General features: G+C 35.3%; 1 protein-coding gene across 6 annotated transcripts in view; it reads left to right on the top strand.

Moving 5' to 3' along the window:
* VPS13A (vacuolar protein sorting 13 homolog A) overlaps positions 1-26053 on the top strand; it is a 108999-nt gene that overhangs the window by 19829 nt on the left and 63117 nt on the right. For all 6 annotated transcript variants that reach the window (XM_074856681.1, XM_074856680.1, XM_074856679.1 and 3 more), the window contains exons 15-29: positions 603-738; positions 1405-1499; positions 2311-2453; positions 3755-3956; positions 4042-4156; positions 5293-5429; positions 8523-8655; positions 9451-9568; positions 14273-14411; positions 18388-18472; positions 20127-20299; positions 21826-21982; positions 22351-22430; positions 22685-22744; positions 22822-22978. In XM_074856681.1, coding sequence (XP_074712782.1) covers positions 603-738; positions 1405-1499; positions 2311-2453; positions 3755-3956; positions 4042-4156; positions 5293-5429; positions 8523-8655; positions 9451-9568; positions 14273-14411; positions 18388-18472; positions 20127-20299; positions 21826-21982; positions 22351-22430; positions 22685-22744; positions 22822-22978 — 1930 coding nt within the window. The remainder of the gene's footprint in view (positions 1-602; positions 739-1404; positions 1500-2310; positions 2454-3754; positions 3957-4041; positions 4157-5292; positions 5430-8522; positions 8656-9450; positions 9569-14272; positions 14412-18387; positions 18473-20126; positions 20300-21825; positions 21983-22350; positions 22431-22684; positions 22745-22821; positions 22979-26053) is intronic.

The raw sequence follows: 26053 nt of genomic DNA, 5'->3' as shown, positions 1-26053 counted from the left end.
TCAGACAGGCTATCCCCTAGTTGTTGAGATAATGAATGTGGGAAAAAGGAGGACTTCCTTACTGTTATAGCTATATGTATCAGATCCAGGAATAGTTTTCTATATTCCTTAGAGTAAATATTCCATTACAGGAGTAATGATGGTTTTTTTATGATTGCTTTGGACATCTTAGCTTGAAATAAAAAGTACAGGGATCATTTAAAATCTGGCCTGTGCTGGCCATTTCATTGCTTACATATGTATTTTTAATGATTACTTCTAAGTGCATTGTTGTAATGTAGAGCACTATATAATTTTGTGGAAATTTTTTTTTTTGGTGCTGAGAGCTAGAGAGAAAATTTATTGATTTATAATCAGCTACCTTTTGCTTGCTCTTTTTGTTCATAAAGGTGGTTGATTTTATGCAAGTGAGAATTGGTCTGATGATGCACTGTATACTTTAAAAAATTAGAAGAAAACCTAAAAAATAGCGTTGCCTTTTCAATGGTTGTCTAATGATGTTTTGATGTGTTAGAGCATGTCTGGAGTCTATATTTTTTCTTAGGAAAATGAAGAAAGAAGCATGAAGAAAATTTCTTGCTTATGTATTTTTTGAATTTCAGGCAACTAAGGCTGGATTAAAAATCTACAGACCAGGAGTAAAACAAGATGATGAAAACTCTGGTGGCTGGTTTAGTTGGATATGGAGCTGGTCAGGTGAAAAAAAGGATGAACAAAAACAAGAAGTAAAGGGGTCAAGTACGTTTGTTTCTTGGTATTTTTTTTTAATTATTGAAGATGACTTATTAGAATAATAGGTCCCTAGCAATGGAAGTTTGGATTCATTTAATTAATGACATTTAGCGTGTTTTGTTTTGTTTTTTTTTTTCCTGATGTTGTTAATTGCATGTTACAGAGGTATCTTAAAATTCCTTCCATAGGTCTTTCTGAACTGTCTTCAATTTGTGCCTTTTCCAGCCCCAGTTTTTACATTGGTGTACATTTTTACATTGTGTATTGTGTATGGGGAATTGAAGAAAGTACTAGAAAACAGTAGCAGTTAATGGAATGTAAACATTCATTTTATAATTTGGCTATTTCATGCAGTGTATTAGAGTTGATTCACTTAAGTACAGGGCACCTAGTAAAGGTTGTGGAACATGGAAATTAAATCAAAAAGGTTGCTTCTATTGTTACCAAGCTAGAAAATAGAGTAGGTCAGGATAAAAGTATAAGTGCATTTTAAAGCATGTTTTAGGAGACCCAAGACTTTGCTTTAAACCTCAGGGTTTTTGCTTTTACTGATTCAGGACAATGTTGATCAACTGTGCGTTATAGAGCTACCAAGCACTGGAAAGTGTATAACAGTATTTGCATCTTTCAGATACCTATATTGAGTTTAACTGACCTCTTGCAATGTGACAGGTCTTGAAGAGCTGATGACACGGGAAGAGAAGGCTAAACTTTATGCAGCAATTGGATATAGTGAAACAGCTGTGGATCCAACCCTTCCAAAATCAGTAAGTCATAACCAGCTATGGTACCAAACAGTTGGTAGCTTGATCTACTAATAAAAATCCAAAGATGATAGGAAATCACTTTTAAAATTACTTGAAATTCTGTCTCTATATTTAAGTACTGTTCTGACACTTTTTAATGAAGTTACCACGTGCTGGCTTTGTGCAGAACAGAGCATCCTTAGATCTAGTTTCAGGAGAGTGGTTATAGAGCTTACTTTGGATATTCTGAAAAAGTTCAGAATGAAATTTTGCTCGCTCAAGCTAGAATAAAATCATATAAGTAATGTATTGTTGTTTAAGTTATGAAGTGCTTTATATCCTCTTAAAATATTCAGAAACTTTGTAAGAAAGTGCAGTAAGTGATTCACTGGTATCTTAAACTCAAATGATAATAGATGACATAAAGTAGGTGAGTATATAAGGAAAGAGGTGATTGACGGACTGTAGTGGGGAAGAGCAACATTTTTGAACCATTCAGAAATAGTCTGGTAAGTCATTTTTATGTGAGATGCCATGTATGGTACAATGGACTGCCTTCCAACTCTATGTTAGAGGCCCTTTATCTCAAAATGTGGTGTAGAGACATCAAAGACATGTGTTTGTAATCACAGTCTACTCTTACTCTAACCTTGCCTCTTAGTATTAACTATTTGGGAATGATTTTTATACCACCTATGATATAACCTATTTATAGCACTAGAAAAGTAATATCAAATTGATATTTGTGGTTTTCATCTCTTCATAAACTGTACTGAATTGTATATTAACGTATTTTTATAATCCACTGTTGTTGCTTTTCCTGCATATCTAGTATGAAGCCATGAAGTTCTCTGTGAAGTTGTTAAGCATGTCTATATCAATAAGAGAAAACAAGCAAACTCCTGAACTGGTAGAATTTGCATTAGCTGGCTTGAGTACAGTATTTACCCAACGACCAGGGGCACAAGCAATAAGGTGAACTTTCTCTCTAAATTGTTTTTGGTCCTCATGAAATGTTGATGACAGCTAATAAGCATTTTAACGCTTTGTTACTATGTTTAACTTCTGTTTTTCACTATCATCTCTTGAGCAGTTTGGGAGTAGAATCATCCTGCAACTGATGGACAAAGTGAATGGATACTGTTTCTATGATTAAGTTCTATCAATCTTCAGAATTTTTTGTACTGATACAGTTTTTTCTCCCTTTTCTTAGTTTATTATTGTTACATACAAGTAATCTAGTTACTAATGAGTTTTTTGCTTTGAAAAGTGACTTACCCCTTTTGAAACTTAATCTGAGCAAGGGATCTCATAACGCTTGTGTGTAGGCACTTAACATGACTGAAAAGTTCTTGAGTTTTCAGTTGATCTTTTAGATTTGCAGAAGAAAGCTGTAATTGACGATTTTGTCTTGTTTTCGAGCTCTCACAGTAGATGATGAAGAGCAGCGATGTGAAATATTTTCATTTCAAATGTAATGACTTGAAAACTCTGGAGGAGAGTAGCTTTCCTGTTTTAAACCTTGTCCCCTCTACTTTGCGGCGTATTAGTGTAATCTATGTATGATATTAAGGTATTGTTGATTTTGCTGAGTTTTAGGCATAATTTTTAAAAAGTTTTGCTTGCAGCTTTTCTGTTTGTTCACCTCTGCATCTAAATGGCCTTAATAATGCTACAATACTGCGAAAAAAGGAAGAAAGTGTTATATTCTTACAGTGAAACACATTCTTTTGAGTGTTGGGAGGTAAAGATCTTCCACTGAGAGCTGTTAGAGGTGGACAGGGTATTGAAAAGGAATAAATCCAACACCTAAAAAATAATTCCTCAGAGTGATGAGGCTATTAATCTTGTGCTCCTTTTGTGGTGTTTCTTCTATTTCTCTGAACTGGAACTGTGCAGACTTCCCCAGTATAAACTGTGCCATCTAATTCCTGAGCTCATACTACAGAATTCCCTTGTCTCTTCCCTACCCTGACATCTGTCCTCATGAAAAGTGTATGAGGTGAATAACTTGGACCCCCTTTCTTGTTTACTCAAGGGTGGCGGGTAGGCACAAAAGATAAGAAATGGAAAACAGTTAACACATGGATATATGTGTTACATCCTTAGACTAAGCTATTTATATTTGGGGTAGAGATATGTTACTGGGTTTTTTATCTGGTTTTTGGTTATGTTTTTTTTTTTTTTTCCCAGGACTTTCCTTATACTCTTACCATCTAATATTACCTAGCCATATGGGTATTACATCTGAACATGCTGTTTACTTTTCTTCACAGATTTGAAACAAAAATTACCTCGCTTGAAGTTACAGGCATGTCCCGAGAAAATTGTACACCCTGTCTCCTATCTTCTCGAACGGTGTATTCAGACAAGAGTACTTCACTCTTAAGCATAATGTTTGAGACTAATCCTTTGGATGAGAAAGCAGATCAGAGGCTTAGAATAGAATCACAGCCACTGGAAATAGTATATGATGCGGTAAGTAAATATTTGAGTAAGTTATAAATCTTGAAAAAACTTACTAGTCAATTTGCTATGTATTATTTTTGCTTTATTTTAACAGATGACAATAAATAGCTTAGTGGATTTCTTCAGGCCTCCTAAAGATGTACATTTAGAGCAATTGACATCAGCAACTCTGATGAAGCTTGAAGAGTTCCGTGAAAAAACATCAACAGGCAAGTACTGCATGCACTTCTGATTGCACACTCAGACACATTTTAGATTCTAGCAGTATGAAAATATCTTTCCATATGGAGATGCATGTATCCAAGTCATATCTTTCTAACACAACACCTAAACATGTTGAGTTCTTCAATCTCATTACAAAGCACTTGTTTTAGGTTGTCGTGGTTTAATCCCAGCCAGCAACTAAGCACCATGCAGCTGCTCACTCACTCTTCCCCCATCTCAGCTGGATCAGGAGTAGCATTGGAAAAAAAGTAAAACTCGTGTGTTGAGACCAGAATAGTTTAATAACTAAAATAAAATAACAATAAAATAGAATAATAATAATAATAATAACAATAATAATAGTAATGAAGAGGAATATAACAGAAAGAGAGGGAAATAAAACACAAGACAAAACAAGTGATTCACAGTGCAGTGGCTCGCCACCTGCTGACCGATGCCCAAGCAGTGATCTGCCCCTCCCAGACAACTCCCCCCCAGTTTACATACTGAGCATGACATTCTATGGTGTCGAATATCCTTAGATATTACATAGAACAAGAATTAACTTGTTCCTGTAAGGATGTCTGAGGCTTTCTTAGATCAGAGGTGTGTCCAGTGCAGTGTCCTGTCTCTGACTGTGGATGGGAGGGGATGCTAACAGGAAATTTCATATATAAGTTCTTTTTAAAAGGAAAAAAAAAAATAATTTTTTTAAACCTCATTTAAACTTGTAACCTATTAATATTTAAATTGTACATTTGAAAAATTGGAGTATTCATTGATAATAATTAAAAGAAGTTACAAAAACCTCAAGCATAATGTATATTTAATCAATTGCTTTTATCAAGCTAGTATCAGGAATAAAATCAGGCATCAGTTATATTTCTATTCATTAGTTCGTGTTAGAGGTGGACAGGGTATTGAAAAGATGTAATTTCATCTACTCGGTGCTTCTTTAAAGACTGCCTATAATTTTTGGTTCAGAAGAAATCTGAAGACCACCTGTACCTGCAATTAAACTAAGTTATCTAGCATTCACAGCTAAAAGTTAGACTTAAAATTTCTTTATATAGCTTCTTTTCATTCCATAGCTTTTGTACAGATTACTTTGTTTGTATTCACTAATTATATTATTTTTCAGGTTTGTTGTATGTTATTGAAACCCAGAAAGTTCTTGACCTCAAAATTAACCTCATGGCTTCATACATCATTGTTCCACAAAAAGGATTCTATGACCGTACATCAAATTTATTACTTCTGGATCTTGGTAGTCTTAAGGTATGTATTTACCTAATGAAGTAACTTACTGAAAATGGTAGTTTGACTTTTATGTGATTTACAGTTTCTTAATTTATATTTTGTGGTACTAGTTAAGTAAAAGTTCCTTTTGCAGTTTAGGTATTAGGTATTTATTTTAAACTGCTTTCCAGTCAAGGCAGAAATTACTGAACGCTTCTCAGTAGATTCTTTCAACCCAAAAGAATTGTTAGAAAATAATCCTCCCCTGGAATGAAACCACTGTTGATGCTTTGAACTATTATGTGGAAAATGTCTAACAATTTTCTTAGCTTAGAACATAAAATAGTAAACCTTTTACTTATACGATTAAGTGGTATTCTTATTTTTAATATTACTATTATTCTTGTTATCAGTTACATTTTTGGTCATTCAGTTTACTTTAAAATGAGAAAAGTAAACATTGGCAATTTATAAAATAACTTAGATAAAATTAGAGATATGTTTGAGATACTTCATGCAAGGGAAAAGTCAAAAAGGTAGTTTAATGATGTATTGAAAATTATAATTTAGCACTGTAAAGAAACTGTTTCTACATATTATTAGCAATCTTACTCATTGGTGAACTTGTGTTTCAGGACAAATGATCTTACATGTATACAGGCAATTTAATATATTTTTTTTACTTGTACTCTGGGTAAGAATGATTCTGCCACTTCCTATCTGTATAGCTTGTCTTATCTGCTCTTTTAATAAGAAATTGTTTTGAAGCTTAAAATCTTGCTAAAGTGAGGTAAGTTTTCTATGTCTCTGCCACAGGGTGACTTTCTGAGCATATGGGTTTTAGTTAGAATCATAGAATAGTTTGTGTTGGAAGGGACATTTAAAGGTCATCTAGTCCAACTCCCCCGCAATGAGCAGGGAAATCTTCAACTAGATCAGGTTGCTCAGAGCTCTGTCCCGTGTGACCTTGAACACTTCCAGGGAAAGGGGTATATTAAACCCTGCTGGACAATGTGTTGCAATGTTTCACCACCCTCATTGTAAAAAATTTCTTCCTTATATCTAGTCTAAATCTACTCTCTATAAGTTTAAAACCATTACCCCTTGTCCTATTGCAACAGACCCTGCTAAAAAGTCTCTGTCTTTTTTTAGAAGCTCCCTTTATATATTGAAAGGCTGCAGTAAGGTCACCCTGGAGCCTTTTTTTCTCCAGGCTGAACCACCACAACTCTCTCAGCCTTTCTTCACGGGAAAGGTGTTCCAGCCCTCTGATAAATTTTGTGGCCCTCCTCTGGATCTGCTTGAGCAGGTTCATGTGTTTCCTGTACTGAGGACTCCAGAGCTGGATGGTGGGGTCTCACCAGAGCAGAGACTAGGGGGAGAATCACCTCCCTCGGCCTGCTGACCATGCTTCTCTTGGTGCAGCTCAGTATACAGTTGGCTCTCTGGGCTGTGAGCACACATTGTTGGCTCATGTCCAGGTTTTCATCCACCAGTACTCCCAAGGCCTTCTCCACAGGGCTGCTCTCAATCTCTTCATCCCCCAGCCTGTATTGATACAGGGGGTTGCCCTGGTCTATGTGCAGGACCTTGCACTTGGCCTTGTTGGAAAAGAATATATCAGGTGCTTCAGAAAGTGGAATTAGTGAAAAACATTGCTGTGTAGATGCTAAAAATAATTTGGATTTACAACCAGATCACTTATTTCGGTGACTAATAATTTTATCAGCTCTTCTGAATGCTGGTCATTTGTAGGCACTTTGTAGAGTTCAGTAATCAATCTGTATATTGGTTGGGTGCATGCGACAGCCTCATAGATCTAATGAAGAGGGGAAATAAAACAACTCATGTCCTCTACTCCACCCATAGGAAATTACTCTCAGAATAATAGGTAGAAGAATACATTTCAAAATCAAGACTCCAGTAAATGTGTCTGTGAGAATTTTTTTTCTGAAATGGATAAGTAATTTTCATAGTGCATGTAACTCTTGGATTGGTTCCTGTCCTTCAATAAGGTTAGAAAGCAAAATGAAGGAATTGCCCAATACCACAAGAGAAAAATCAGATGCCTCTCAGGCTACAGTTAATAATTTTATACTCACTTTGACTTTGGCTTAAGTGAGATGTAGTTCACTCGCTGAATTAGTATGTTTAATATGAAACAAATAGTCTCTTTTCCTCAGTTATGTACTGGATAAGGTCAAGCCCCAAGGAAGAAAATGGCATATAAATTTAAAACTGTATCTCAATGCAGATATGTAAATGGACTTAATTAGGGTTGCATAGGCAATATTAATTTGATAATTCTGAATTTTCAATCTGCAAGTTACTTTTAATGTAAAAGTAGTCATAGTTCAGTAGCATTGGAAGAAGAAATGCTGTCTTAAACACTAGTATTTAAACCTGTTTCATGGTTATGAACCTTATCTTGAATATTATCTAGGTCTGACAAAACCAGAGATGGATCCAAAATTATTAGATGTTTAAGGGTGAGGACAGCCACATTTCATCAGAGATGAATAGCAGAGAGTGCACATACAAGTGTGAAATACCAAAGAAGGTTAGGCATCCCAAAGCTGAGCAAAAGGGATATTGACTGATATTAAAGGAAAGACCCTGAACACTGATGATGAACAGTCCAAATCCCCTTTTCCCTTTTACTCTGTTTGACTAATATGTAACAGGATAATGCCACAACTAAATTCAACAGGATTCAAAAATAGATTTCATGTTTCTGAGGTGATTAATGCAGTAATATTTTTATTAATTATATTTTATTCAACAGTTATTCTACTGATTACGAAGGGTTTGAGACTTTATACTTTGGGGTATGAGTCACTTATTAAAGGAAATTATTCTGTACAAAATATGTTGTATAAAACTTCATAGATTTTAATTAATTTTTTATTTTGTCTCTTTCCTTGAAGAAGTAGTAAGAGTTTAATACTCTTCATTTCTTGTTTTGATACAGGCTACAAATTCTAGGTATCTCCTCTGCTGTGATATTTGTAAGACTCTGTGCCCTAATAAAGAGGACTTTAATATCTTGTTGTAGTAGGATCAAGTATTTGTAGAATTAGTGCTTTGAATATTTTTGAAATTGATTTATGCTTTTTTGTGACTGTTTCTAAGATGAAAAGCAAAAGTCGTTCTGATTTATCAGAACTCAAAGTAGGACAAAGCACTATTGAAGATATAATGTCAAGAGCTTATGACAGTTTCGATATCCAGCTCAGCAGTATACAGTTACTGTACAGCAAACATGGTAAGTATTCATGAAAGTAATCTTTCTCTATATGAGTAAAAAGATTTTGATGGTTGATGTGCCCTTTACATTTTAACTGAAGCAGTGGAGAATCTTTGGAACATACTTTTTTGAGTTCATGTTCTAAACTCAGTCCTATGAACACGATACAGATTTCCAAAACATACCTTTAGGTGTTAGATTCCAACCTTAGCTTTTGCTAAATAAACTTACAATAAATCCCTTCTTTTTGAAGATGTCTCATTTGATTTGCTGAATAATAAATATGAGTGTAATTAATTTATTTATAATATTTTCCTTCAGTGTCTTTTCCTTGCTTCCCTCAAATTTAAAGAAGAATCTACAAGTAGTTGTAAGTTTGATCATTTTGTGAGGGTAAAGAAAGGATCAGATCCCTTACTGAAGGAAACTTTTACTAATAGTTTGGGAACTGACAGTATAGAAGGAGTCAGAACCAAAGAAGTCTTAAGCATTTAATTCTTAACTGTCTGGTGCCTGAGCAGAGTCCAGAGCCTATACTCCCAGTACGAAACATGTTAAGAATTGGGCCCTTAGAAGTCTGCAGCATGGATGGAATAGCTGTTTAAATGTAAACAGTGGAAATTATTAAGAGGTCTTTTATGTCTGAAGTTCAGCTCTTATATATGTGTATTGATAGAGCTGTAAAAGGGATTGTGTCACCTGAATTTTTAGCAACATATACTAACTAATAAAAGATACTTTAATTCTGTGATGTGCATAATGAGAAGGAATCTCTTTCGGTGCTTAAAGCATAGGTTTTCTTTGTTCTTCTAGATGAGAACTGGCAAGAGGCTCGAAAGCTGAAATATTCATCTCAACATATCTTGCAGCCCTTGGATGTAAAAGTGGAATTTAGCAGGGCTATGGTTGTTACAGATGCAAGAATGCCCAAGTATGTGTTCTTTCCTGTTTTGAAATTTTACGGTAGATTACTTTCTTTAGGGGGAGAAAAAGAAAAAATCAAGGATCTAATTATACTTAGGCAATTTTACATCTGCTGTGTGTGAACCTAGGAAGTAAAATACCTTCCATTGAGAAAAACAGAGAATAAACCCAAGAAGTTGCCAGATATTGAAGAGGTGATAGATTGTTACATTGTTATAAAATAAGTACGTATAGTAAATATTTAAATATATTATTTCAGTTCTCATCTTTAAATAAATATATTTCAGTTCTCATTGGAAATACTGAGGAGCAAAGTATCTGAACTTTCAAAGTCTCTTTTATAAACATCACAAAACTATTTTGAAAGGTAATGTGCTGTCATACTCCCTCTCTTTTACTTAGGTTATTCATCTTGTTTGTTTACCTGCTAGAGATCACATTGAGTTTGCATTTAGGCTCATTTAGCAAAAAACCTACTGATTATGGAAATTGTACTTAGTCAGAAGAAAATGTATGTTACTATTAATGATGAAACTTTGATTTTAAAGATCACTGAGTCAAAGTGACAAAGATTAACTTTGCATGTATTTTGGAAAGTGCATCTGCACTAATGTCTGATAAGGTCACTACTATCTAAAAACTGATCAGTTTTGAAGTACTTGCAAACTTGCAAACATTAAAGTATTACGAGATAATTTGATTTATTAATTCATTAATAAGAATCATATTCTTATGCTACAATAAGCTAGCATATGCTTATTTAATTTTTAACCCTGCCAAACTCAGACTTTAGCTAGGCACTTCAGAAAATTAATGTCATTAAAAAAATAGACCTAGGGTATTGCAGAAAACTGTTTAGTACAATCAGCAAAATCAAGAGGCAGTTTATGAAATAAAAGAATTATGAACAATCTAGGATTTGCTTAGTCAGAAAACCCCCCAATAATTATGTACCTCAGTGCTGTGTGTTGCGAATGCCGATCAGTGATGGCATGGTATAATGGTGCCACCTTGTGGAAAGCTGGGAGGCCAGCTTCTGAATTTTGATGCTTGATTTACAAAACATCTTATTCTTTCCCTCCTTTTTCTCTGTTTGGTGGAGGAGGTGAGATAAGGGAAATACAGCTCACAGGAATCTGTCTTTTTATGTTAGAAAGTACAGGTAGGGAAAGTGAGATTTCATTTCTATGGTCTTATAACAGAATGTTACTTAATGTGGGTTTGTAATTGACATCTCTCCAAGTTATGCTAGTATAACCTGGATTAAGGAGTGTCTGCTCTTAATGAGAACACCTGTTGCTTGCAGTATTGTAGTACTACCTCTCTAACTGTCTTGGCTACCAGTTTATGTGTCTAGACCGATTGGGGGAAATCTTTCCCTACTGGATATTATTTCTGTATTCTGAATTCTCATACAGTCACTTGACAGTAAATAGTTGCTACCTGTGTATAGAAATTAGCAAATTTTTCTTCCACTGAGATAGTAATATTTCTTGGAGATCAGTTGCTGCTTCTTTCTGGGTGCCTGCACTGTCGGCAACTGTTAGGAATGCCACGAATAGGAGTTTGGTACTTGATGAACATATATCACAGTGAGTTACTAACCATAACTAATACTTTACCCCACACCAGGAACAAGTAACCATTTCAAATCTAGCATGTTGATACCGTGACTCAACAACAGCTGAACTTGTTAATTTTGTACCTGGTTCAGTCTCCAAATGCTTCCAGGATGTATCTGCAGATGGTATTATAATACTCTAGAGTCATCTACCAGTCTTGAAATGACTGGTACAGCAGCTTTTTACCTGATAGTGCAGATTTGACCTTTTCTTTAAAGATTTGCTGTTCTTTCTTCTTGCTTTGATCTCTTTTAAAAGTCTGAAAGTCATGAACTTCTGTGTGGTATATATCCAGTTAGGATTGTGTGATAAATTTTCACATTTGCTTATACGTATCCCAAATCAGTTAAAACTACAAATGTTCTATTTTCTGTTGGTCTCTAGCTTTGACTACTCAAATCCATCAATACTGTCAGTATCAACATGGTTTAAAATGCCATATCACTGCATAATTTTTTTTTTTTTTCAGGATGGTTAGTTAACAAGTTATTATATACAAATGTTTAGGTCCATGTCATCTCTAGATGACATAGTGCACAAATGATAAAAATTAACTGGTAGCTTTTGTGTCAGCAAAAATCCCCTAAACTGTAAATTTCAGTAGTTATAGTTGAGTAGAGTATTATGGATCAGTATTGCTCACATCAGTTACACATATATGAATGTATTTTTAGTATACATGTAGTTATTCTTTTATATTCCAATTTTTGTAAGTGTACTTCCATATAAAGCCAGCATTATGTTTTTCCTGAGCTTTTTTCATTCATGTTTGTAATTATGCTATAAGGAAGTAATTGTAAGAAATTATGCTGTAGAACAGTATAATTCTATTGAGAAAGGTGAGTGGAAAAATATTTGTTCTACAGCAAAAACTAGTACCAAAGTTACTTTGTTTACTGTATTAGAACTTTATGAATCAGTCCCTTAGTTTGGAGGGCACCTATTTTACTTTGTTACCTAAAAATAAGGTATTTGGTTGTCTGCATTTTTTTGAGTCTTTGTACTTCCTTGGTGACCATTGAATCTAGTTGAATTCCTTGTGATTTTGTTGTTCAAAAACAATAATGAATTCACCAGGACTTTGTGCTGGCTTTGTTTAGGAAGGCACATACTGCTGCCTTGAAGAGAATACTAATTTATGTAATTTTAATTTGTTGAAGACCACTGTATCGGGGCCTTTCGCTCTTAACCTGTATTTTCATCTGCTCATGTTTCCTAACCATTAAGATGGGCTTTCACTCTGTGGTTGTATTTGAACATCTGCCTTTCTTTCATTTCTGAGAATAGGATGCTGTGCTCCTTATTCACATTTGGAAGCACTAATATGATTCTGTAGTTTTCTAGCCTCTGTAAAATTTTTTTTTGATGTTTGCTTTATCCTGTGGTATGGTTCCCCCATTTTCTGAAGAAAGTGACTGGGAGTCTGTCATCTGGTTTTTGAAGGTGTATGAAGCCAATGTTAGGATACCAATATTAAGAGCATCCTTCCATATAATAGTGTTCACTTAAAAAAAAAAAAAAATCAATTTGAAGGAACGTGCTTATTTACAGGTTTGAGAATGACATCCTTAACCTTTCCTTCTCTCTAAATATAACCAGTCTGAACTTGGAAGAAGTTTCTGCACAGTTTTCCTCATCAATTGAAGTACTTAAGCTCCTTCATGCCTCAGTCTCTACAAATTGGGAATAATTAAATTCCAGTTGAGATATTTTCTGAACTTTAAAAGCTTTTGTTAAAAGAGTGGTGCAGTGAGTCTGAGATTACAAGGCAGGTAACTGCAAATATCTGCTAAGTGCCTTCCATGTAACTGCATGGGCTGTCTGTTGTACGAACATTGATCAAAAATGTCTTAACCATATACATGAATTTTTGTAGGGAGGTGCAATGGAAGTGAGAATTGCTAAGTGTCCTAGATTACTGGAGTGCTCAAGCAGTAGTAGATGGACAGGCCTTTAAGACCCAGCAGCTACATATCTACTCTGTCCCTCTTTGTCAAAATAAAAGAACAAAAAAACCCAAAAAAGTCTAAATTTCTCTCTGACAGAACTGGAATTAAGAATAAAAGTCAAAAGTAGTTGAGAATCAATTCCTTAATAATTTAAGGATGTGAAGAAATTCGGAAATTATAGAAAACTAGGTACTTTCTGTTACAGTTCAACATGTACAACTTCGTGCTTGTCTTGTATGAGGAGCTTTTTTCCTGTTACTCTTGTAGCCTTAAAGTTAGTTGAGGGTGATAGAAAATTTTGAGGTTTTTGTCCTCACATCTTTTCCAATGTATTATATTTTATGTTCCTTTGAAGATTAAGCTGTAAGTTAAGCACAGCAAAACTGGGAGGAAATAGTAATAAAAGCATGATAATGTTCTTAAAGCCGTTTTTCTGCTTCTGTTCTGCTCACTTCTCTGAGAAACAGGGATGGGGTTTAGGTCTTTAAAAAGTCAGTGTCCAAGTTTGAAGTGGACACTGACTTTTCGGCCAAAGTCTATTCCAACAGGTTTAAAATATGTTTTACCGCTTTAAAAATTAAAGACTGTTATTTTATTGTTATGTCATTTATAGCTATGCCATTTATTCCTTTGTTAAATATCTAGACTACTGCTAGAGTCAGCTTAAATATACATAACTTCTAGGAAGTATTTTCTATACTTTGCTTTAAGTTTTGGACTATAAACATTCTTATGCAAAACCCCCCTCACCTTTTCTTCTGTAAAATACTGTGTAAAGGATCAGTTATGTGATTTATTACAAGTAATTAAAATAAATACACGAACAAGAAGGAACAACTTCTGATTGTGAGCAAAATATGCTGTATGTAGCCAAATCAGAAGTTTTTATTAGCATTGTCTGCAGTCCTGATCCATAAGACATTGTATCAAATGGAAGCATAAACTATGTTAGTAACTGGGTATTTGCTTGTTAAGTAACTCTTCTGTGTGCAACAGAAGTTACACATATATGTGTATTACATGCAATGGTTAGATGAGTGATTCTTTTGACCAGGAAGACTTGTGTGTTTTTTCAGAAGAAAGCTAATATAAAGTTTGAATTAAATAGTTTTAAGGTAACTTTGTTTGTTTACAAAACAGGTTCAAACTGTCTGGACAGCTGCCCTTACTTTCTATCCAAATATCAGACCAGAAGCTGACAAGTATCTTGGAACTAATTGATAGCATTCCTAAACCGGAAAGTGCTTCTGCTACCAGTTCTCCTCCAAAAATAACTGAGGTAAGGTTTTAAAAAAATATTTCAGTAAGAATTATCAGAAAAATATCTTCTTGCTATTAGCATTGCAGTTTTGAAAGGAACCCAAAAAAGTGGAGAACAAGCATTTACTTAGTATCTCTTGAAAAATGTAGCAAATTTTCTAAAGCTATAGAAATTTTGCTTGTTACTTAGTTTATTGTGATCTTTAGCCAATAATTATGAAATAGTTTTGCAGTGGTTGAATTTAAAATGAAAAAACCCAAACTTATACTACTCTGGGAATTTGTAGTTCATATTAATCTTGAGTAACAACCGTATTCACTTTTGTTGACTATTAGTTTAATTCTATCTTCAAATTTACACATGTATCAGAGTGCTGCAGAGTTTGGGTTCAGCTATTTTGTTTAGTGAAGAAGATGGAGAAACCTTGGAATTTTTAAAGTTGAAGTATTATGTGGATCTTAGGCAGGAGTTGAGCTTTCAAAAACAGAACAAAAAATAGCCACTATCTGCGTCTAATGTTGGCTAAACAGTGCCTGCCTGGCAGAAGTGGCAGCTTCATTTCAGCTGACTTCACTGCTCTTCCCAGCTTTTCTTTATTCAACTATACAACATACCTGAGTAGGCAACAGTTCTGCCTTGCATTTCTAAGATATAGGAGTGTGGGGTGCATATTCTTTCTACTTCCCACCCTTAGTGAGAATGGTTCGGGTCACTGTTTTATGCTTTTTTCAGGACAGGGGATTGCGACTTTCTTGTTATTATACCTGAGAAGTGTGTTTTACCTTATGATATGAGTTGTTTTTAACAAACCTAGGAGGTGAACTCTGAATTGCTAATTTTTAGCATCAGTCTAGTCTGCATAGTCTGGCTATCTTTTATATATCTTTAAAGCAGTCCTATCATTTGAACATACATGAAATGTCAAGGTCAAAGACAAAACTGGGCTATCCATTTTTCTGTCATTTGTAAATACTTCTAATTATCTGTTATTTAATCTTTTGTTCACTTGATTCTAAAGGAATAATGGTCATATTTGTGGGGTTTTTTTTTTAAGATTACTTAATTATCTTTCCATCTTTTTACAAATTATTCTGCCCTGTTCCTGATGGCTGTTGCTGCAGTTCTGGGGGTGTTTTCTGTAAATTCAGTACCTGTAAATTCAGTCTGTAAATGCACATGACTAGACATGCATATCTATTGAAAGTATATATAGAGTGAAGAGTGTTTCCCTTTAACATGTAGTTTCTGTGATCTCTTCAGTGGTGATGTTAAAATTCTAGCTAGTTCTGACCTGCTCTTTCACTTTTCATATACTGATAGTATCCCCAGCCAAAAGCTGCTATAATCTCTGTTGTTTTGTGCAGTTACTCACAGGCAAACTTTCTTCAAGGATAAGTGATGGAATTTTAGTTTTACATAAATAAAATGTGCACATATAAGATGATTATCCTGTACTTATAACATCACCTATACTTGAGTTTAATTATAGAGTTCAATAGAGTTGATATGCTTAGTACTACCTGTACATTACTTGTGACTCACAAGATGAGGTGAGGAAAGACTGCTGAGCCAGTGTGAATGCATTTGCATTATATGCAGCATCCCTATTAAAACCTATGGTTAAACCTGTCTGCTCAAGCTTCCATCTACAGCAGAGTTTGCCAGACTCTTAATTGCTGGTATTAAATTCAGTTAATTTGAGTAGATTTGCTGCTTTGGTGGTGGCAGATACACTCCCATGCTTTCATCCTTGTAGCTGAAATTCTTCTGAGCTTTGTTGCCATCACATAACTTCAGAATCAAAAAGGATGTGAAATCCTTTTTCAGAGCTCTGTATGTGAACTTTGCTCTTTATGTTTTGAGTTAGTGGAGGAATTGTTCTTGGGCTGTAAAGACAAAAGACTCCTCAGATTCTTCTAGATTTTTGCAGCCTGCACTTTCTTGTGTTTACTCATTACAAGAAGGCTGTCCGCTTCCGTGTGGAAGGCTTTATTTCTCATGATTTGATACTGTGAAGTCAAGTCGCACAGTTTCTTCTTGTCTTCTTAGAATGTGAAAGTGTTACAGATGACATAAGACTCTTAGAGACTCAATGTATCTATCACTCATAGGCATGAATATATTCCATAAGGGCAAATTATGTAGACTGGAGACTGAGAAGACAGACTGTTGAAATGTGAAGAGTGAGGTGAAAAATGGAGCCTTGGAAACAACATTCAGAGATGAAAGTTTCTTTGTTGCCACAATACTTAGATTTCTGTGAGTTACTGAATTAATTGTCTGAGACTAGGCTTTGAAAGTAACAGTAACAGGGGAAAAAAAACCCTACTGTCATCTGTGTAGTCCAGAGCCAAAGGCACTCAAGAAGAATGGGCAACCAGACAATGCACACATCTATCCTTACTTTAGTACTCTGTGCAAGGCATGTGTATACTGAATAAATATTCCCATGGAACATGCAGGTGAGAATTCTTAACAAACTCAAACCACTGAGACTACCTTCTGAGGCTTGATGGGAAACCTGACTTCGGTGAATAAACCATTTGGTTGCCTTCACTAAGAGAATTTAATTCTGTCATATATGATACCACATGGAGTGAGGATTCTTGTCCTTTTGTCCACTCTAGTGGTGAAACTGGGACATTTCACACATTTTCAGTTACTTCTCTGGGTTGTGCATAACTGTATCTCACAGTTAAAGACTCTACTAGCATCTGTTTTTCCAGATACATGAAGAAATGAGATTCAACAAGGCTAAGTGCTTGGCCCTGCACTTGGGTCATAACAATCCCATGCCATGCTACAGGCTTGGAAGTGGCTGGAAGGCTGCCCAGTGGGAAAGGACCTGGGGGTGTTGGTCAATAGCTGGCTGAATATGAGCCAGCAGTGGGCCCAGGTGGCCAAGAAGGCAAATAGCATCCTGGCTTGTATCAGAAATAGCGTGGCCAGCAGGGACAGGGAAGTGATCTTACCCCTGTACTCGGCACTGGTGAGGCTGCACCTTGAATACTGTGTTCAGTTTTGGGCCCCTCACTACAAAAGGGGCATTGAGGTGCTGAAGTGTGTCCAAAGAAGGGCAGTGAAGCTGTTAAAAGGTCTAGAGCTCAAGTCTTATGAGGAGCAGCTGAGGGAACTGGGATTGTTTAGTCTAGAGGAAAGGAGGCTCAAGGGGAGACCTTATCACTCTACAACTACCTGAAAGGAGGTTGTAGAGAGGTGGGTGTTGGTCTCTTTTCCCAGGTAACAAGTGATAGGAGAAGAGGAAATGGCCTGAAGTTGCAGCAGGGGAAGTTTAGATTGAATATTAGGAAAAATTTCTTCACCAAAAGGGTTGTCAAGCATTGGAACAGGCTGCCCAGGGAAGTGGTTGAGTCGCCATCCCTGAAGGTATTGGAAAGATGTGTAGATGTGGTGCTTAGGGATATGGTTTAGTGGTGGACTTAGTAGTGTTAGATTAACAGTTGGACTCAATGATCTTAAAGGTCTTTTCTGACCTAAATGATTCTGTGAAATTTAGAAACAATTCTGTCTGCTCTAATGTTTTCTCTAGCTCTTTTTTTGTTTGTTTGTTTCCCACCTGCCACTAGGATCATGTGATTTTTGAGGAACAGCTGATCTTTTACTGTTCTCTGAAGTTGCCATACTGTAGTCCTGTGAGGGACTAGGTTTTGTCTTCCCTGAGCTTTCATATGATGTGCATTTCTGTCCATCTTTTGATCTGTGAAGTTGGATGTTTGAACATTTTTGTCATGTTTCCTGATATTTCTAGCTTTCTGTAGCTAGAAGAATGTGCAGCGCCTGCTGCTTTAACATGGTTTAGGCCTCATTTCTCCCCATGCTTTTAATTTTAGTAACATAAGTGTTTAACTGTAATGATTTGCACTTAAAATGAGACTGGTTTCCTTAAGTTGTAAAACTTCCATTCAGCATATGTGCATGCAATCGCATTACCAGTGAGTTCGAGCAAAAAGTTTTATGGTGTTTCCTGTTTCAGGCTGCGATATCTCCTGTGCTCTCAGCACCACATTTATCACAAAGTGTGTTTCCTGTTTTGGATCTTCATTCATTTGTGGAGTCAGGTAATACCATCTATTTTAAAGTCTGAATTAATAAACAGGTCAAATCAAGTTTTTTATTTCATTGAATTAAGTTGTTTTTCTTGGAGTAAGTGACCATTTGTAGCTTTGTTTCAAGTTCTTGAAGGTTGAGGAGTGTTATATTCTGTGTAGCTTATTTGTGTATTTTTTCATAGCAATAAAATTCTGTTCTTGCTGTTCCCTTTCTGAAGGCAAAACAGTAAGAATGTTTATTTAGTAGGATAGGTTTGTATTTGTCTTTGCATATGTTACTACAAATCTCTATTCAGAACATCTGAAGTAGTATGTATATAATCTTTTTTGCTTCAGTATGTACTTAGTCCTCTGGTGATGGTTTTAATTATTCTGCTGAAGGATTTTTCTTCTGCTTAGCTGGATTTATTTAATTTACAAAATACTGAAACAATGACTGTTAGAAACTACTGTGTTGTTATAAACAAACATTATTTTGACTTCTACAGATCAAACAGAAGATTGGCTGTGGAGAAACTGGTCATATTTAATACTGCTGTGCCATTCAGATAGCTTAGCTAGATTGTAATGTTCCATCTAGTAGTTACATTTGAAAAATAATCAAATATATCAATGTTATTTCAGTGCCAATCACCTTTGTCTTGCCAAAACACTCAACTGAAGAAATGGAGAACAATACTTTTTCTTTTCTCTCAAGTTAATGATATATGTGGTTTGGAAACACTAGCAAAATTATCAGCAAGTTGATTATCACTTTAAATTCAGTGTATGTACAGTATGTAGAGAAATATGTATCTGTGCATCTTCATCTGTTTTTTGTACGAGTTTCTTTAAGTGTCCAAAGGTAGAGAGGAAGTGTTATTCAAGTCTTAAAAATTAGGGTAAGATGAGAGTGAACCTAATTTGAGAAAGTAATAACTAGATTTAGAGTGAATCAAATCTGGTTTTTAATTTATACTATATATACAGCTGTGCAGTCGTTTTAAGTGATTTATGTTATTTCTCTATTTTCATGCCCCAGACTCAAGGGTGCTTTTATACCTTAGAAAACACTTCCTAATGTCACTTGTTCTGTTTTGGCAGAAGGATCCTTATTCTTCAGTTACCTTTAACTTCTCTGTTTATGGTTTTTAGGTGAAGGAAAAGACCCTTATAAGATGGTGCAATCTATGTCTTGGTTATAGTTCTGTAATAATGTCAGGTGGATTAAAAGCTTGATAGTCCTTAGGAGTCTTTCCTGAAAGGGGAGATCCTTATCAGGGAGAGATCCAAAGTTAGTAAGGCAAAGGCTTCTGGACAGTCATCAGCAGTCAGACCAGCAGAAGAGTTATTAAGCTATTACTACGCACCGAAGGCAAGATGAGCCACAGTTTGTGCTGTCTTTTGCATTGCCAATAGTGAGAGAATGCTGGTGAAGGAGTTAGTTGACAGGAACCGGTTTATGATGACGTGATGGAGCTGTAGGTGTGGTGGAAAGTTATGGAGGCAGGAGCAGAGATAATTATAGAAACAGACTTTGTTGGTTGCCAGTTATCAGCTAGGTAATCTTCCCATACTCGTACATTTAAGTTTTTATAGATGTAAACACGAAAGTTCTAGGTCATAGTACTGCAAAATAGTGGCTGTCTAGAATGTGTATGTAATATTGTCAATTAATCCTTAGAGTCAGAGGAAGAATTTTATGATGCTTTAAGCAGTCCTGTGGAAGACATGCCATTTTTTGAAGCCCCATCTGGTTCTCTCAAGCGAGCTAGCAGTACAAGGCGAAAAAAGCTACGTAAACAAGAATCTTTGAAAAATATGACAGAATTCCAGCTAAGGTTTGAAGTAGCTAAGGTAAAATTACTTTTTTAAACACTTCTTTGCAGCACATCTGAACTGTAATTTTTCCCTGTTTGTTGTGTTCATGAATCCATGTCTGCAGAAGTATTAGATTTCCCCATTTCTTACTGAAACTATTTTGTAGAGTTTTTTCCAAGTCACAGTTGTGCTTCTGCATCCTTGTCATCACTTAAATGCTTTGATTTAATCCACTTTATTTCCCAACTCATTTATCACTGAATTTCCTTTACCTAACTATCACTCAGCAATAACATTATGTATTTGTTTTGGCTTAAGCTGTAGCTTTTGACATCTTTTTTTCAGATACTGCTGTAGTAACTGGGAAAACTTCTTTAATGTTTATTAATCTTGTTAACAAGCACCCTAATTTTCTGCTCCAGTTTTTCCCATTTTTTTCCCAGTTTTATTCTCTTGGCTTCACGCCTAAATCTGTAACATACTCAGTATGAGGTGTTTTATGTGTCATTCTTGCTGTTTCAGACTCGGGGGTGGGGGGAAGTATTTTACCCAAATGCAAGACACAGCTTCTGGCTACATCAGTTGGTCTAGTAAAAGAGATGGCTTTTTACCACTATGGTTACCTTTATTGTTAGAGTATCATGGCTATGACACTGTTACTGCTGTTACTCACTTTACAAATAAACCATACAAATTCAGTTAACTTACAAATTCTGGTTTAGGGCAGGGCTTACAGAATGTCTTCAACACATTGTAACTAGCTTGCAACTTACCTTATTATATACTACACCTTATAGAAAATACATAAATAAAATTGAAATGTAGTGGGTTTTGTGTGATGGCAAGACCTTGTTTAAGAACTACTAGTCTAAAGACAAATGCTGTATTTTACATTATTCTCTGATGGAAACTCTCTTACAATCTGTAAGAAAAAAATACAGTTGAGAATCTATTAAGAATCACCTTCTTTCTGTTGGCTTTATAGTTTAAAATTACTTACTTGGTTTGGTTTTGATTTTCCCTATTTGTAGAGAGTGTTATGTAGAAAGTACATATCTTTGTTTTGGTTTGGTTGTGAAAGACAGATAACAACAGCTCAGCTAGGTATTTATTTAACAACATCTTTGTCATGCATGGGTGAAAAAGTAGGAAATCCTCTTGCCTGATACTCAGCTTGGAAATCCAACTCTTACCATGAGAGTCCAAAGAAATTCCAGTGAAAGCAATAAACTCTTTACGCTGACTGAAGATCTAGTTTTGGCTCCATTGAACACTACCAAATGCTTTACAGAGTTGTTTTTAAAACTAAATTAGTTCATTAAGTGTAGCTTTGGTATTACATGTGTGCTTGTTTGAAGTTTTTGTTAAAATAGCAGAAAACAGTATTCTAGCAATTTTGCTTGTTGAACTGTTTATTTTTTCCAGGGTATTTGCTGTATAAAGTTAAATGATCAATACATATTTAACCAGTAAAATGTATGTAAATATATAATTCTATATAAAAACTAAGGGAATAATCCTCTACTTTTTTTTCTGGTTTTTGTTTGTTTGGGTTTTTTTAGGTCTTAATTAAATTATGCCGTCTTACTGGTAATACTGAGACACCTATGCTGCAGCTTGATATTGTAGGGTTAGGCACTGAACTTAAATTAAGAACATTCGACATGACTGCAAATGCTTTCCTTCGTGAAGTTTCTCTGCTGTGTCCAGAGTATATGGGTAAGTATTTACAGTCTCATCAAAAAACTATTTAGAAATAACACTGTGAATTTGTGTTCAAAAAGCCAGTATGGCTTTCTGTGGTCAACTGAGAAGGATTTGCTTCCTAAATTAAATGGGGCAGGGGAGAAGGGAAAAGTAATTCAGGAGCTCATTCTCTTAGTAATGCTTTGGTAAATATGTTCTAGTGCTGCTCGTTTTAGTAGAGACATCTAACTATTTTAGGTCTGCAGAAGAGGTCTTGTGATTAAATAGTAGTAACAGCTAGTAGCCTAGTTTGTTGCCTATAGATGATAAAAAGAACTGTAGAAAACTTGTAAATTTTTTTCTTTAAAGAAAGTAATCTTTTTATTCTTTTTTTTTTTAAGATGATAATGACAAACCAGTATATATAATTACTACTTTGGATAATGTAGAAGATGATCTTCTCACTCTGGAGTACATAAAGGTGAGAAAAGAGCAGACTTTGCGTTTGAATTGTAAGCCAGTCATGAACAGTATAGTATTATTGAGCAATTGCTGAAGGTTTTTCCTTACTTATTCGTTCCTTAACATATTGAGTGTCATGTGCAAAGTCTGTCTGCTCCCTAAAACAGATTAACTTGTACATCGTAAGTTGTGGTTTTTGAAATAAATTGTCTCTAATGAAATCTTTAAACTTCTGCCAATTTGTTTGTTTTATGTGCACTTTTGGTGAAATAGGCTGATATTAATGGGCCGGAATTGAAAACTGCCTATCAGAATGTTCTACAGAAAATAAAGGTATGATATCTTTTTTAACACAATTTTCTCACTGTGGGAAGAGAGGCATGTTGGATAAATGTAATTTGTTCTTTTAGGTGAACTTTTCATCTCTAGATATTCATTTGCATACTGAAGCTCTGCTGAATGCTATGAACTATCTGAATAATCTTCTACCCAAACAAGAAGCTAAAGTTACAGAAGAACCGGTCCATGAAAAAACAGAGGAGAAGAAGGATGTTCTTAAGAAATTAAGTAAATTGCTTTATTCTTTTTTCCCCCTCTCTTTTCATTCCTCTTTCTTCACTTATTTAAGCAAGAAAGAAAACAGACATATTTTTTATTTTTGTAAGCCTGTCCATGACTTTTGAAATGAGAAATTTTGTTTAGTGTATGTTTACTTACCCACTTTGCAGTCTTTTTTCATTTCAGCAGTAGTAAGATTGTTAGCCATCAGAGTACTATGGAGTAGCAAGGGTATACTCTTGTTCCCTAGCTGAAAGTGTGTAGATGAGGAATAACTGTAGCTATTGAAATTTCCTGAGGTAGGTACAGTAAGCATGTTTTTTGAAGATATGTGTTCAAATTCACTTAGTCAACTGCATTGAATGGTAGCTTACTGGCAGCAATTATGTTCCTAATGGTGTTCTCCCATATAATGAGAAAAGTATCTTTGCATTACAGCATTTATGCAGAAAAGGTGTTTATAAAAAGTAAGGAAATAAAAAAACTTTATGGGTTAGAAAATGTAACATGAAGGTGAGAACTTTCTGTGATAAGTGTATTAAATATATGCTACACACTTTTGTGTTTGTGTTTTCCAAGTAATAGCAAAATTACTGTTTTTCTCTAACTCCTCAGTGAAATGACTGTATACTATCTTTCTTCCCACCATCAAAATGGTTTAGGTTTGCAACCTGCAGATCGGTACTCATTTAGCAATTTATTGATGTGTAGACGTTGGCTGTAGGCATTAGTACAAAATATACACTGCTGCATTTCACAAGCTCCAAGACAGTTTTGGTTACTAGTGATCTACTGGTTTGCTGAATGGCTAAATTCTGTTTGGCACCAATTTTGGAGGAATAATTTGTTGAAATTACTGCTTTGGATTTGCCTTGAAGTGTAATAGATAAGAAGTCCTTACATAGTGGAAGATGGCTTAAGCATTTTCAGTCTTTTGTTTTAAGAAGCTGGCAATAGCATTCATTAGTATCAATTACTGTGTTTTTAGGGACACATCCTGGTACTCTGTAGGTATCTGGTTTCTATGTACAAGTTTAGGGTTCCTGACTTTCCTCGGCCTGCAAAAGCAGTAGCACTGTTGCATCCTGAGACGAGTGCAGGCCAGTCAGTTATCCAACAGTATTGGTCTGAAGGAATTATTCTGCTTTAAAGAGGTTAATCTCATTTCTTTCCATGTGCAGTCTTCTGATATACTGGTCCAGACACACCTTTGCTATGTGTTCAAGGCACTGAGTATATGAAAAAAACCCCCATAAATTGCCTTTGTTTCTTCTTTTTTTTTCCTGGGATGAATGGAGACTTTTGATTGCCTTACCATTATTACAGTTATTTTATTACCTTATATTTGAGGAACATCACTCTCTCGTGAATAACCTGCTTGCTATGCAGTTTTATCATTCTCTGACCAAGAATTCAGCATGTCTGATTTGTTGATAATGTTGTGCAAAAGCAAACAGATCACCTCCATTTTTTGATTTTGTGTCTGGGAGCTACTTTGAAATGAATGCTTCTATTAATGCTCAGCATTATGTCAATGATGTTCAATTCTGCTCTGAGAAGGATTTCTTGGAGATCTTTGCAATCTTGGCTTGCTGTTAATCATAGAACACTGAGGGTCCAGTTATTAAAACAGAAAACACACATACAAAAACTGGTGGAGGATAATTGTCAAGATGATTCTAGTTGAAGTATTGTAATACTTGCTCTGCATTACTGATTTCAATAGTTCCCTCACATGACTGACCCAGCCAACCCACTGGTACACTGACAAGATCTTTCTGAGTCTGCCTGTATTCACTGATGTTAGTTTTTACGAGCATTTCAAGTTAAACTTCAATACTAGTTTGGTATCTTTAAACCCCAAGTATCACATTTGCATTATTTGGTGAGAGGTTTTTTGTAATGTTAATTTGTGCTGCCTTTACAAACATACTTCTGTTTGGGAAAACAGAAATATGTTTGTAAGTCTAGTGTATAGTCATATTGAGTGATTAATTCACATTGTTGCTGAGAGTCGATGATTTTATTATGGGAGGTTGGTGAACTAGTAGCCCGATTGTGTTTTTTGAAGAACAATTTGAGACAAATGGTATGTGTATTAGGGAAGAAAAAAGTAAGTCAAGCTTTTGGGTGCACAGCTCTTGTTGGGATTTCAGTATCTGTTTCCCATATGTACTTAAATGAAATTAGTTATGTTGTTTTTTTGAGCATTGTGAAAGGAAAAGTCTGGAGCCAAACAGGTTATTAATAAAAGCAGAGAAAATAAGGTGTGTAGCCTCTGTTTTTTGGGACGAGTTGGAGGAAGATGAAAGAGATACTTGCCTCAGGAATGATAAGATGTCAGTTGGGATGAGAGGTGGGAAGACTATTAATGTCACAGAGCCATTGTCTTTCAGCTTGTGATTTTTTTTTATTATTCCATCAGATTGTTAAGAAGTTTAGTTACTCAGCCTGTTCTCTGAAGGTGTTTTGTAGGTCTCAAATTTCGTAATAGAACTGAGAAAGTGGAATAATTGCTCAGTGAAAAAATATTCTTCCCTTTCACTGTATTTTTACAATTACTTTTTTTCTGTGTGAGATTGTTCTCCTTTATGGTGGTTGTTTGATTTCAGTTATACAGGAATATGCTTAGATGGAATACCATTTGTGTTCCAGTGATAGTCGGAACTTAAAGGGTTCTGTGACTTACTGAGAGCTGTGGACAGAAGATTCAGCACATCTCTAGCTTTGAACCATTTTGCTATGCAGGCAAATACTGAAGTCTTTTGTATCTTACAGAATTCTTGGAGGCAAAGGATTAAATTAGTTTCTTGACAATTTAGGCTTTACACAGCTGAAGAGCTTTCACAGGTGATTCTCCTCCCTCCTTCTCCCCCGCTCCTGTACAACTGTGCAAACTAAACTTTGAGAGTAGTTATTGGTTAATTTACTGTGGTTTGTTTTCTGTTAGCAACATGCGATAAAGTCATGTGACTGAAGCTGATGTATTTATTTATTATTTATGGAACCATAGCTTGATTGTGAGGGTTGGGAAAGCCTTAACATACTCACAGACAATAGTTCTCATCTGAAAAGCTAGGCTGT

Source organism: Strix uralensis, chromosome Z, assembly GCF_047716275.1.
Source record: "Strix uralensis isolate ZFMK-TIS-50842 chromosome Z, bStrUra1, whole genome shotgun sequence".
NCBI classification, from domain to species: Eukaryota; Metazoa; Chordata; class Aves; order Strigiformes; family Strigidae; genus Strix; species Strix uralensis.
Note: the sequence above shows the minus strand (reverse complement) of the source record. Positions and strands in the feature narration are given on the sequence as shown.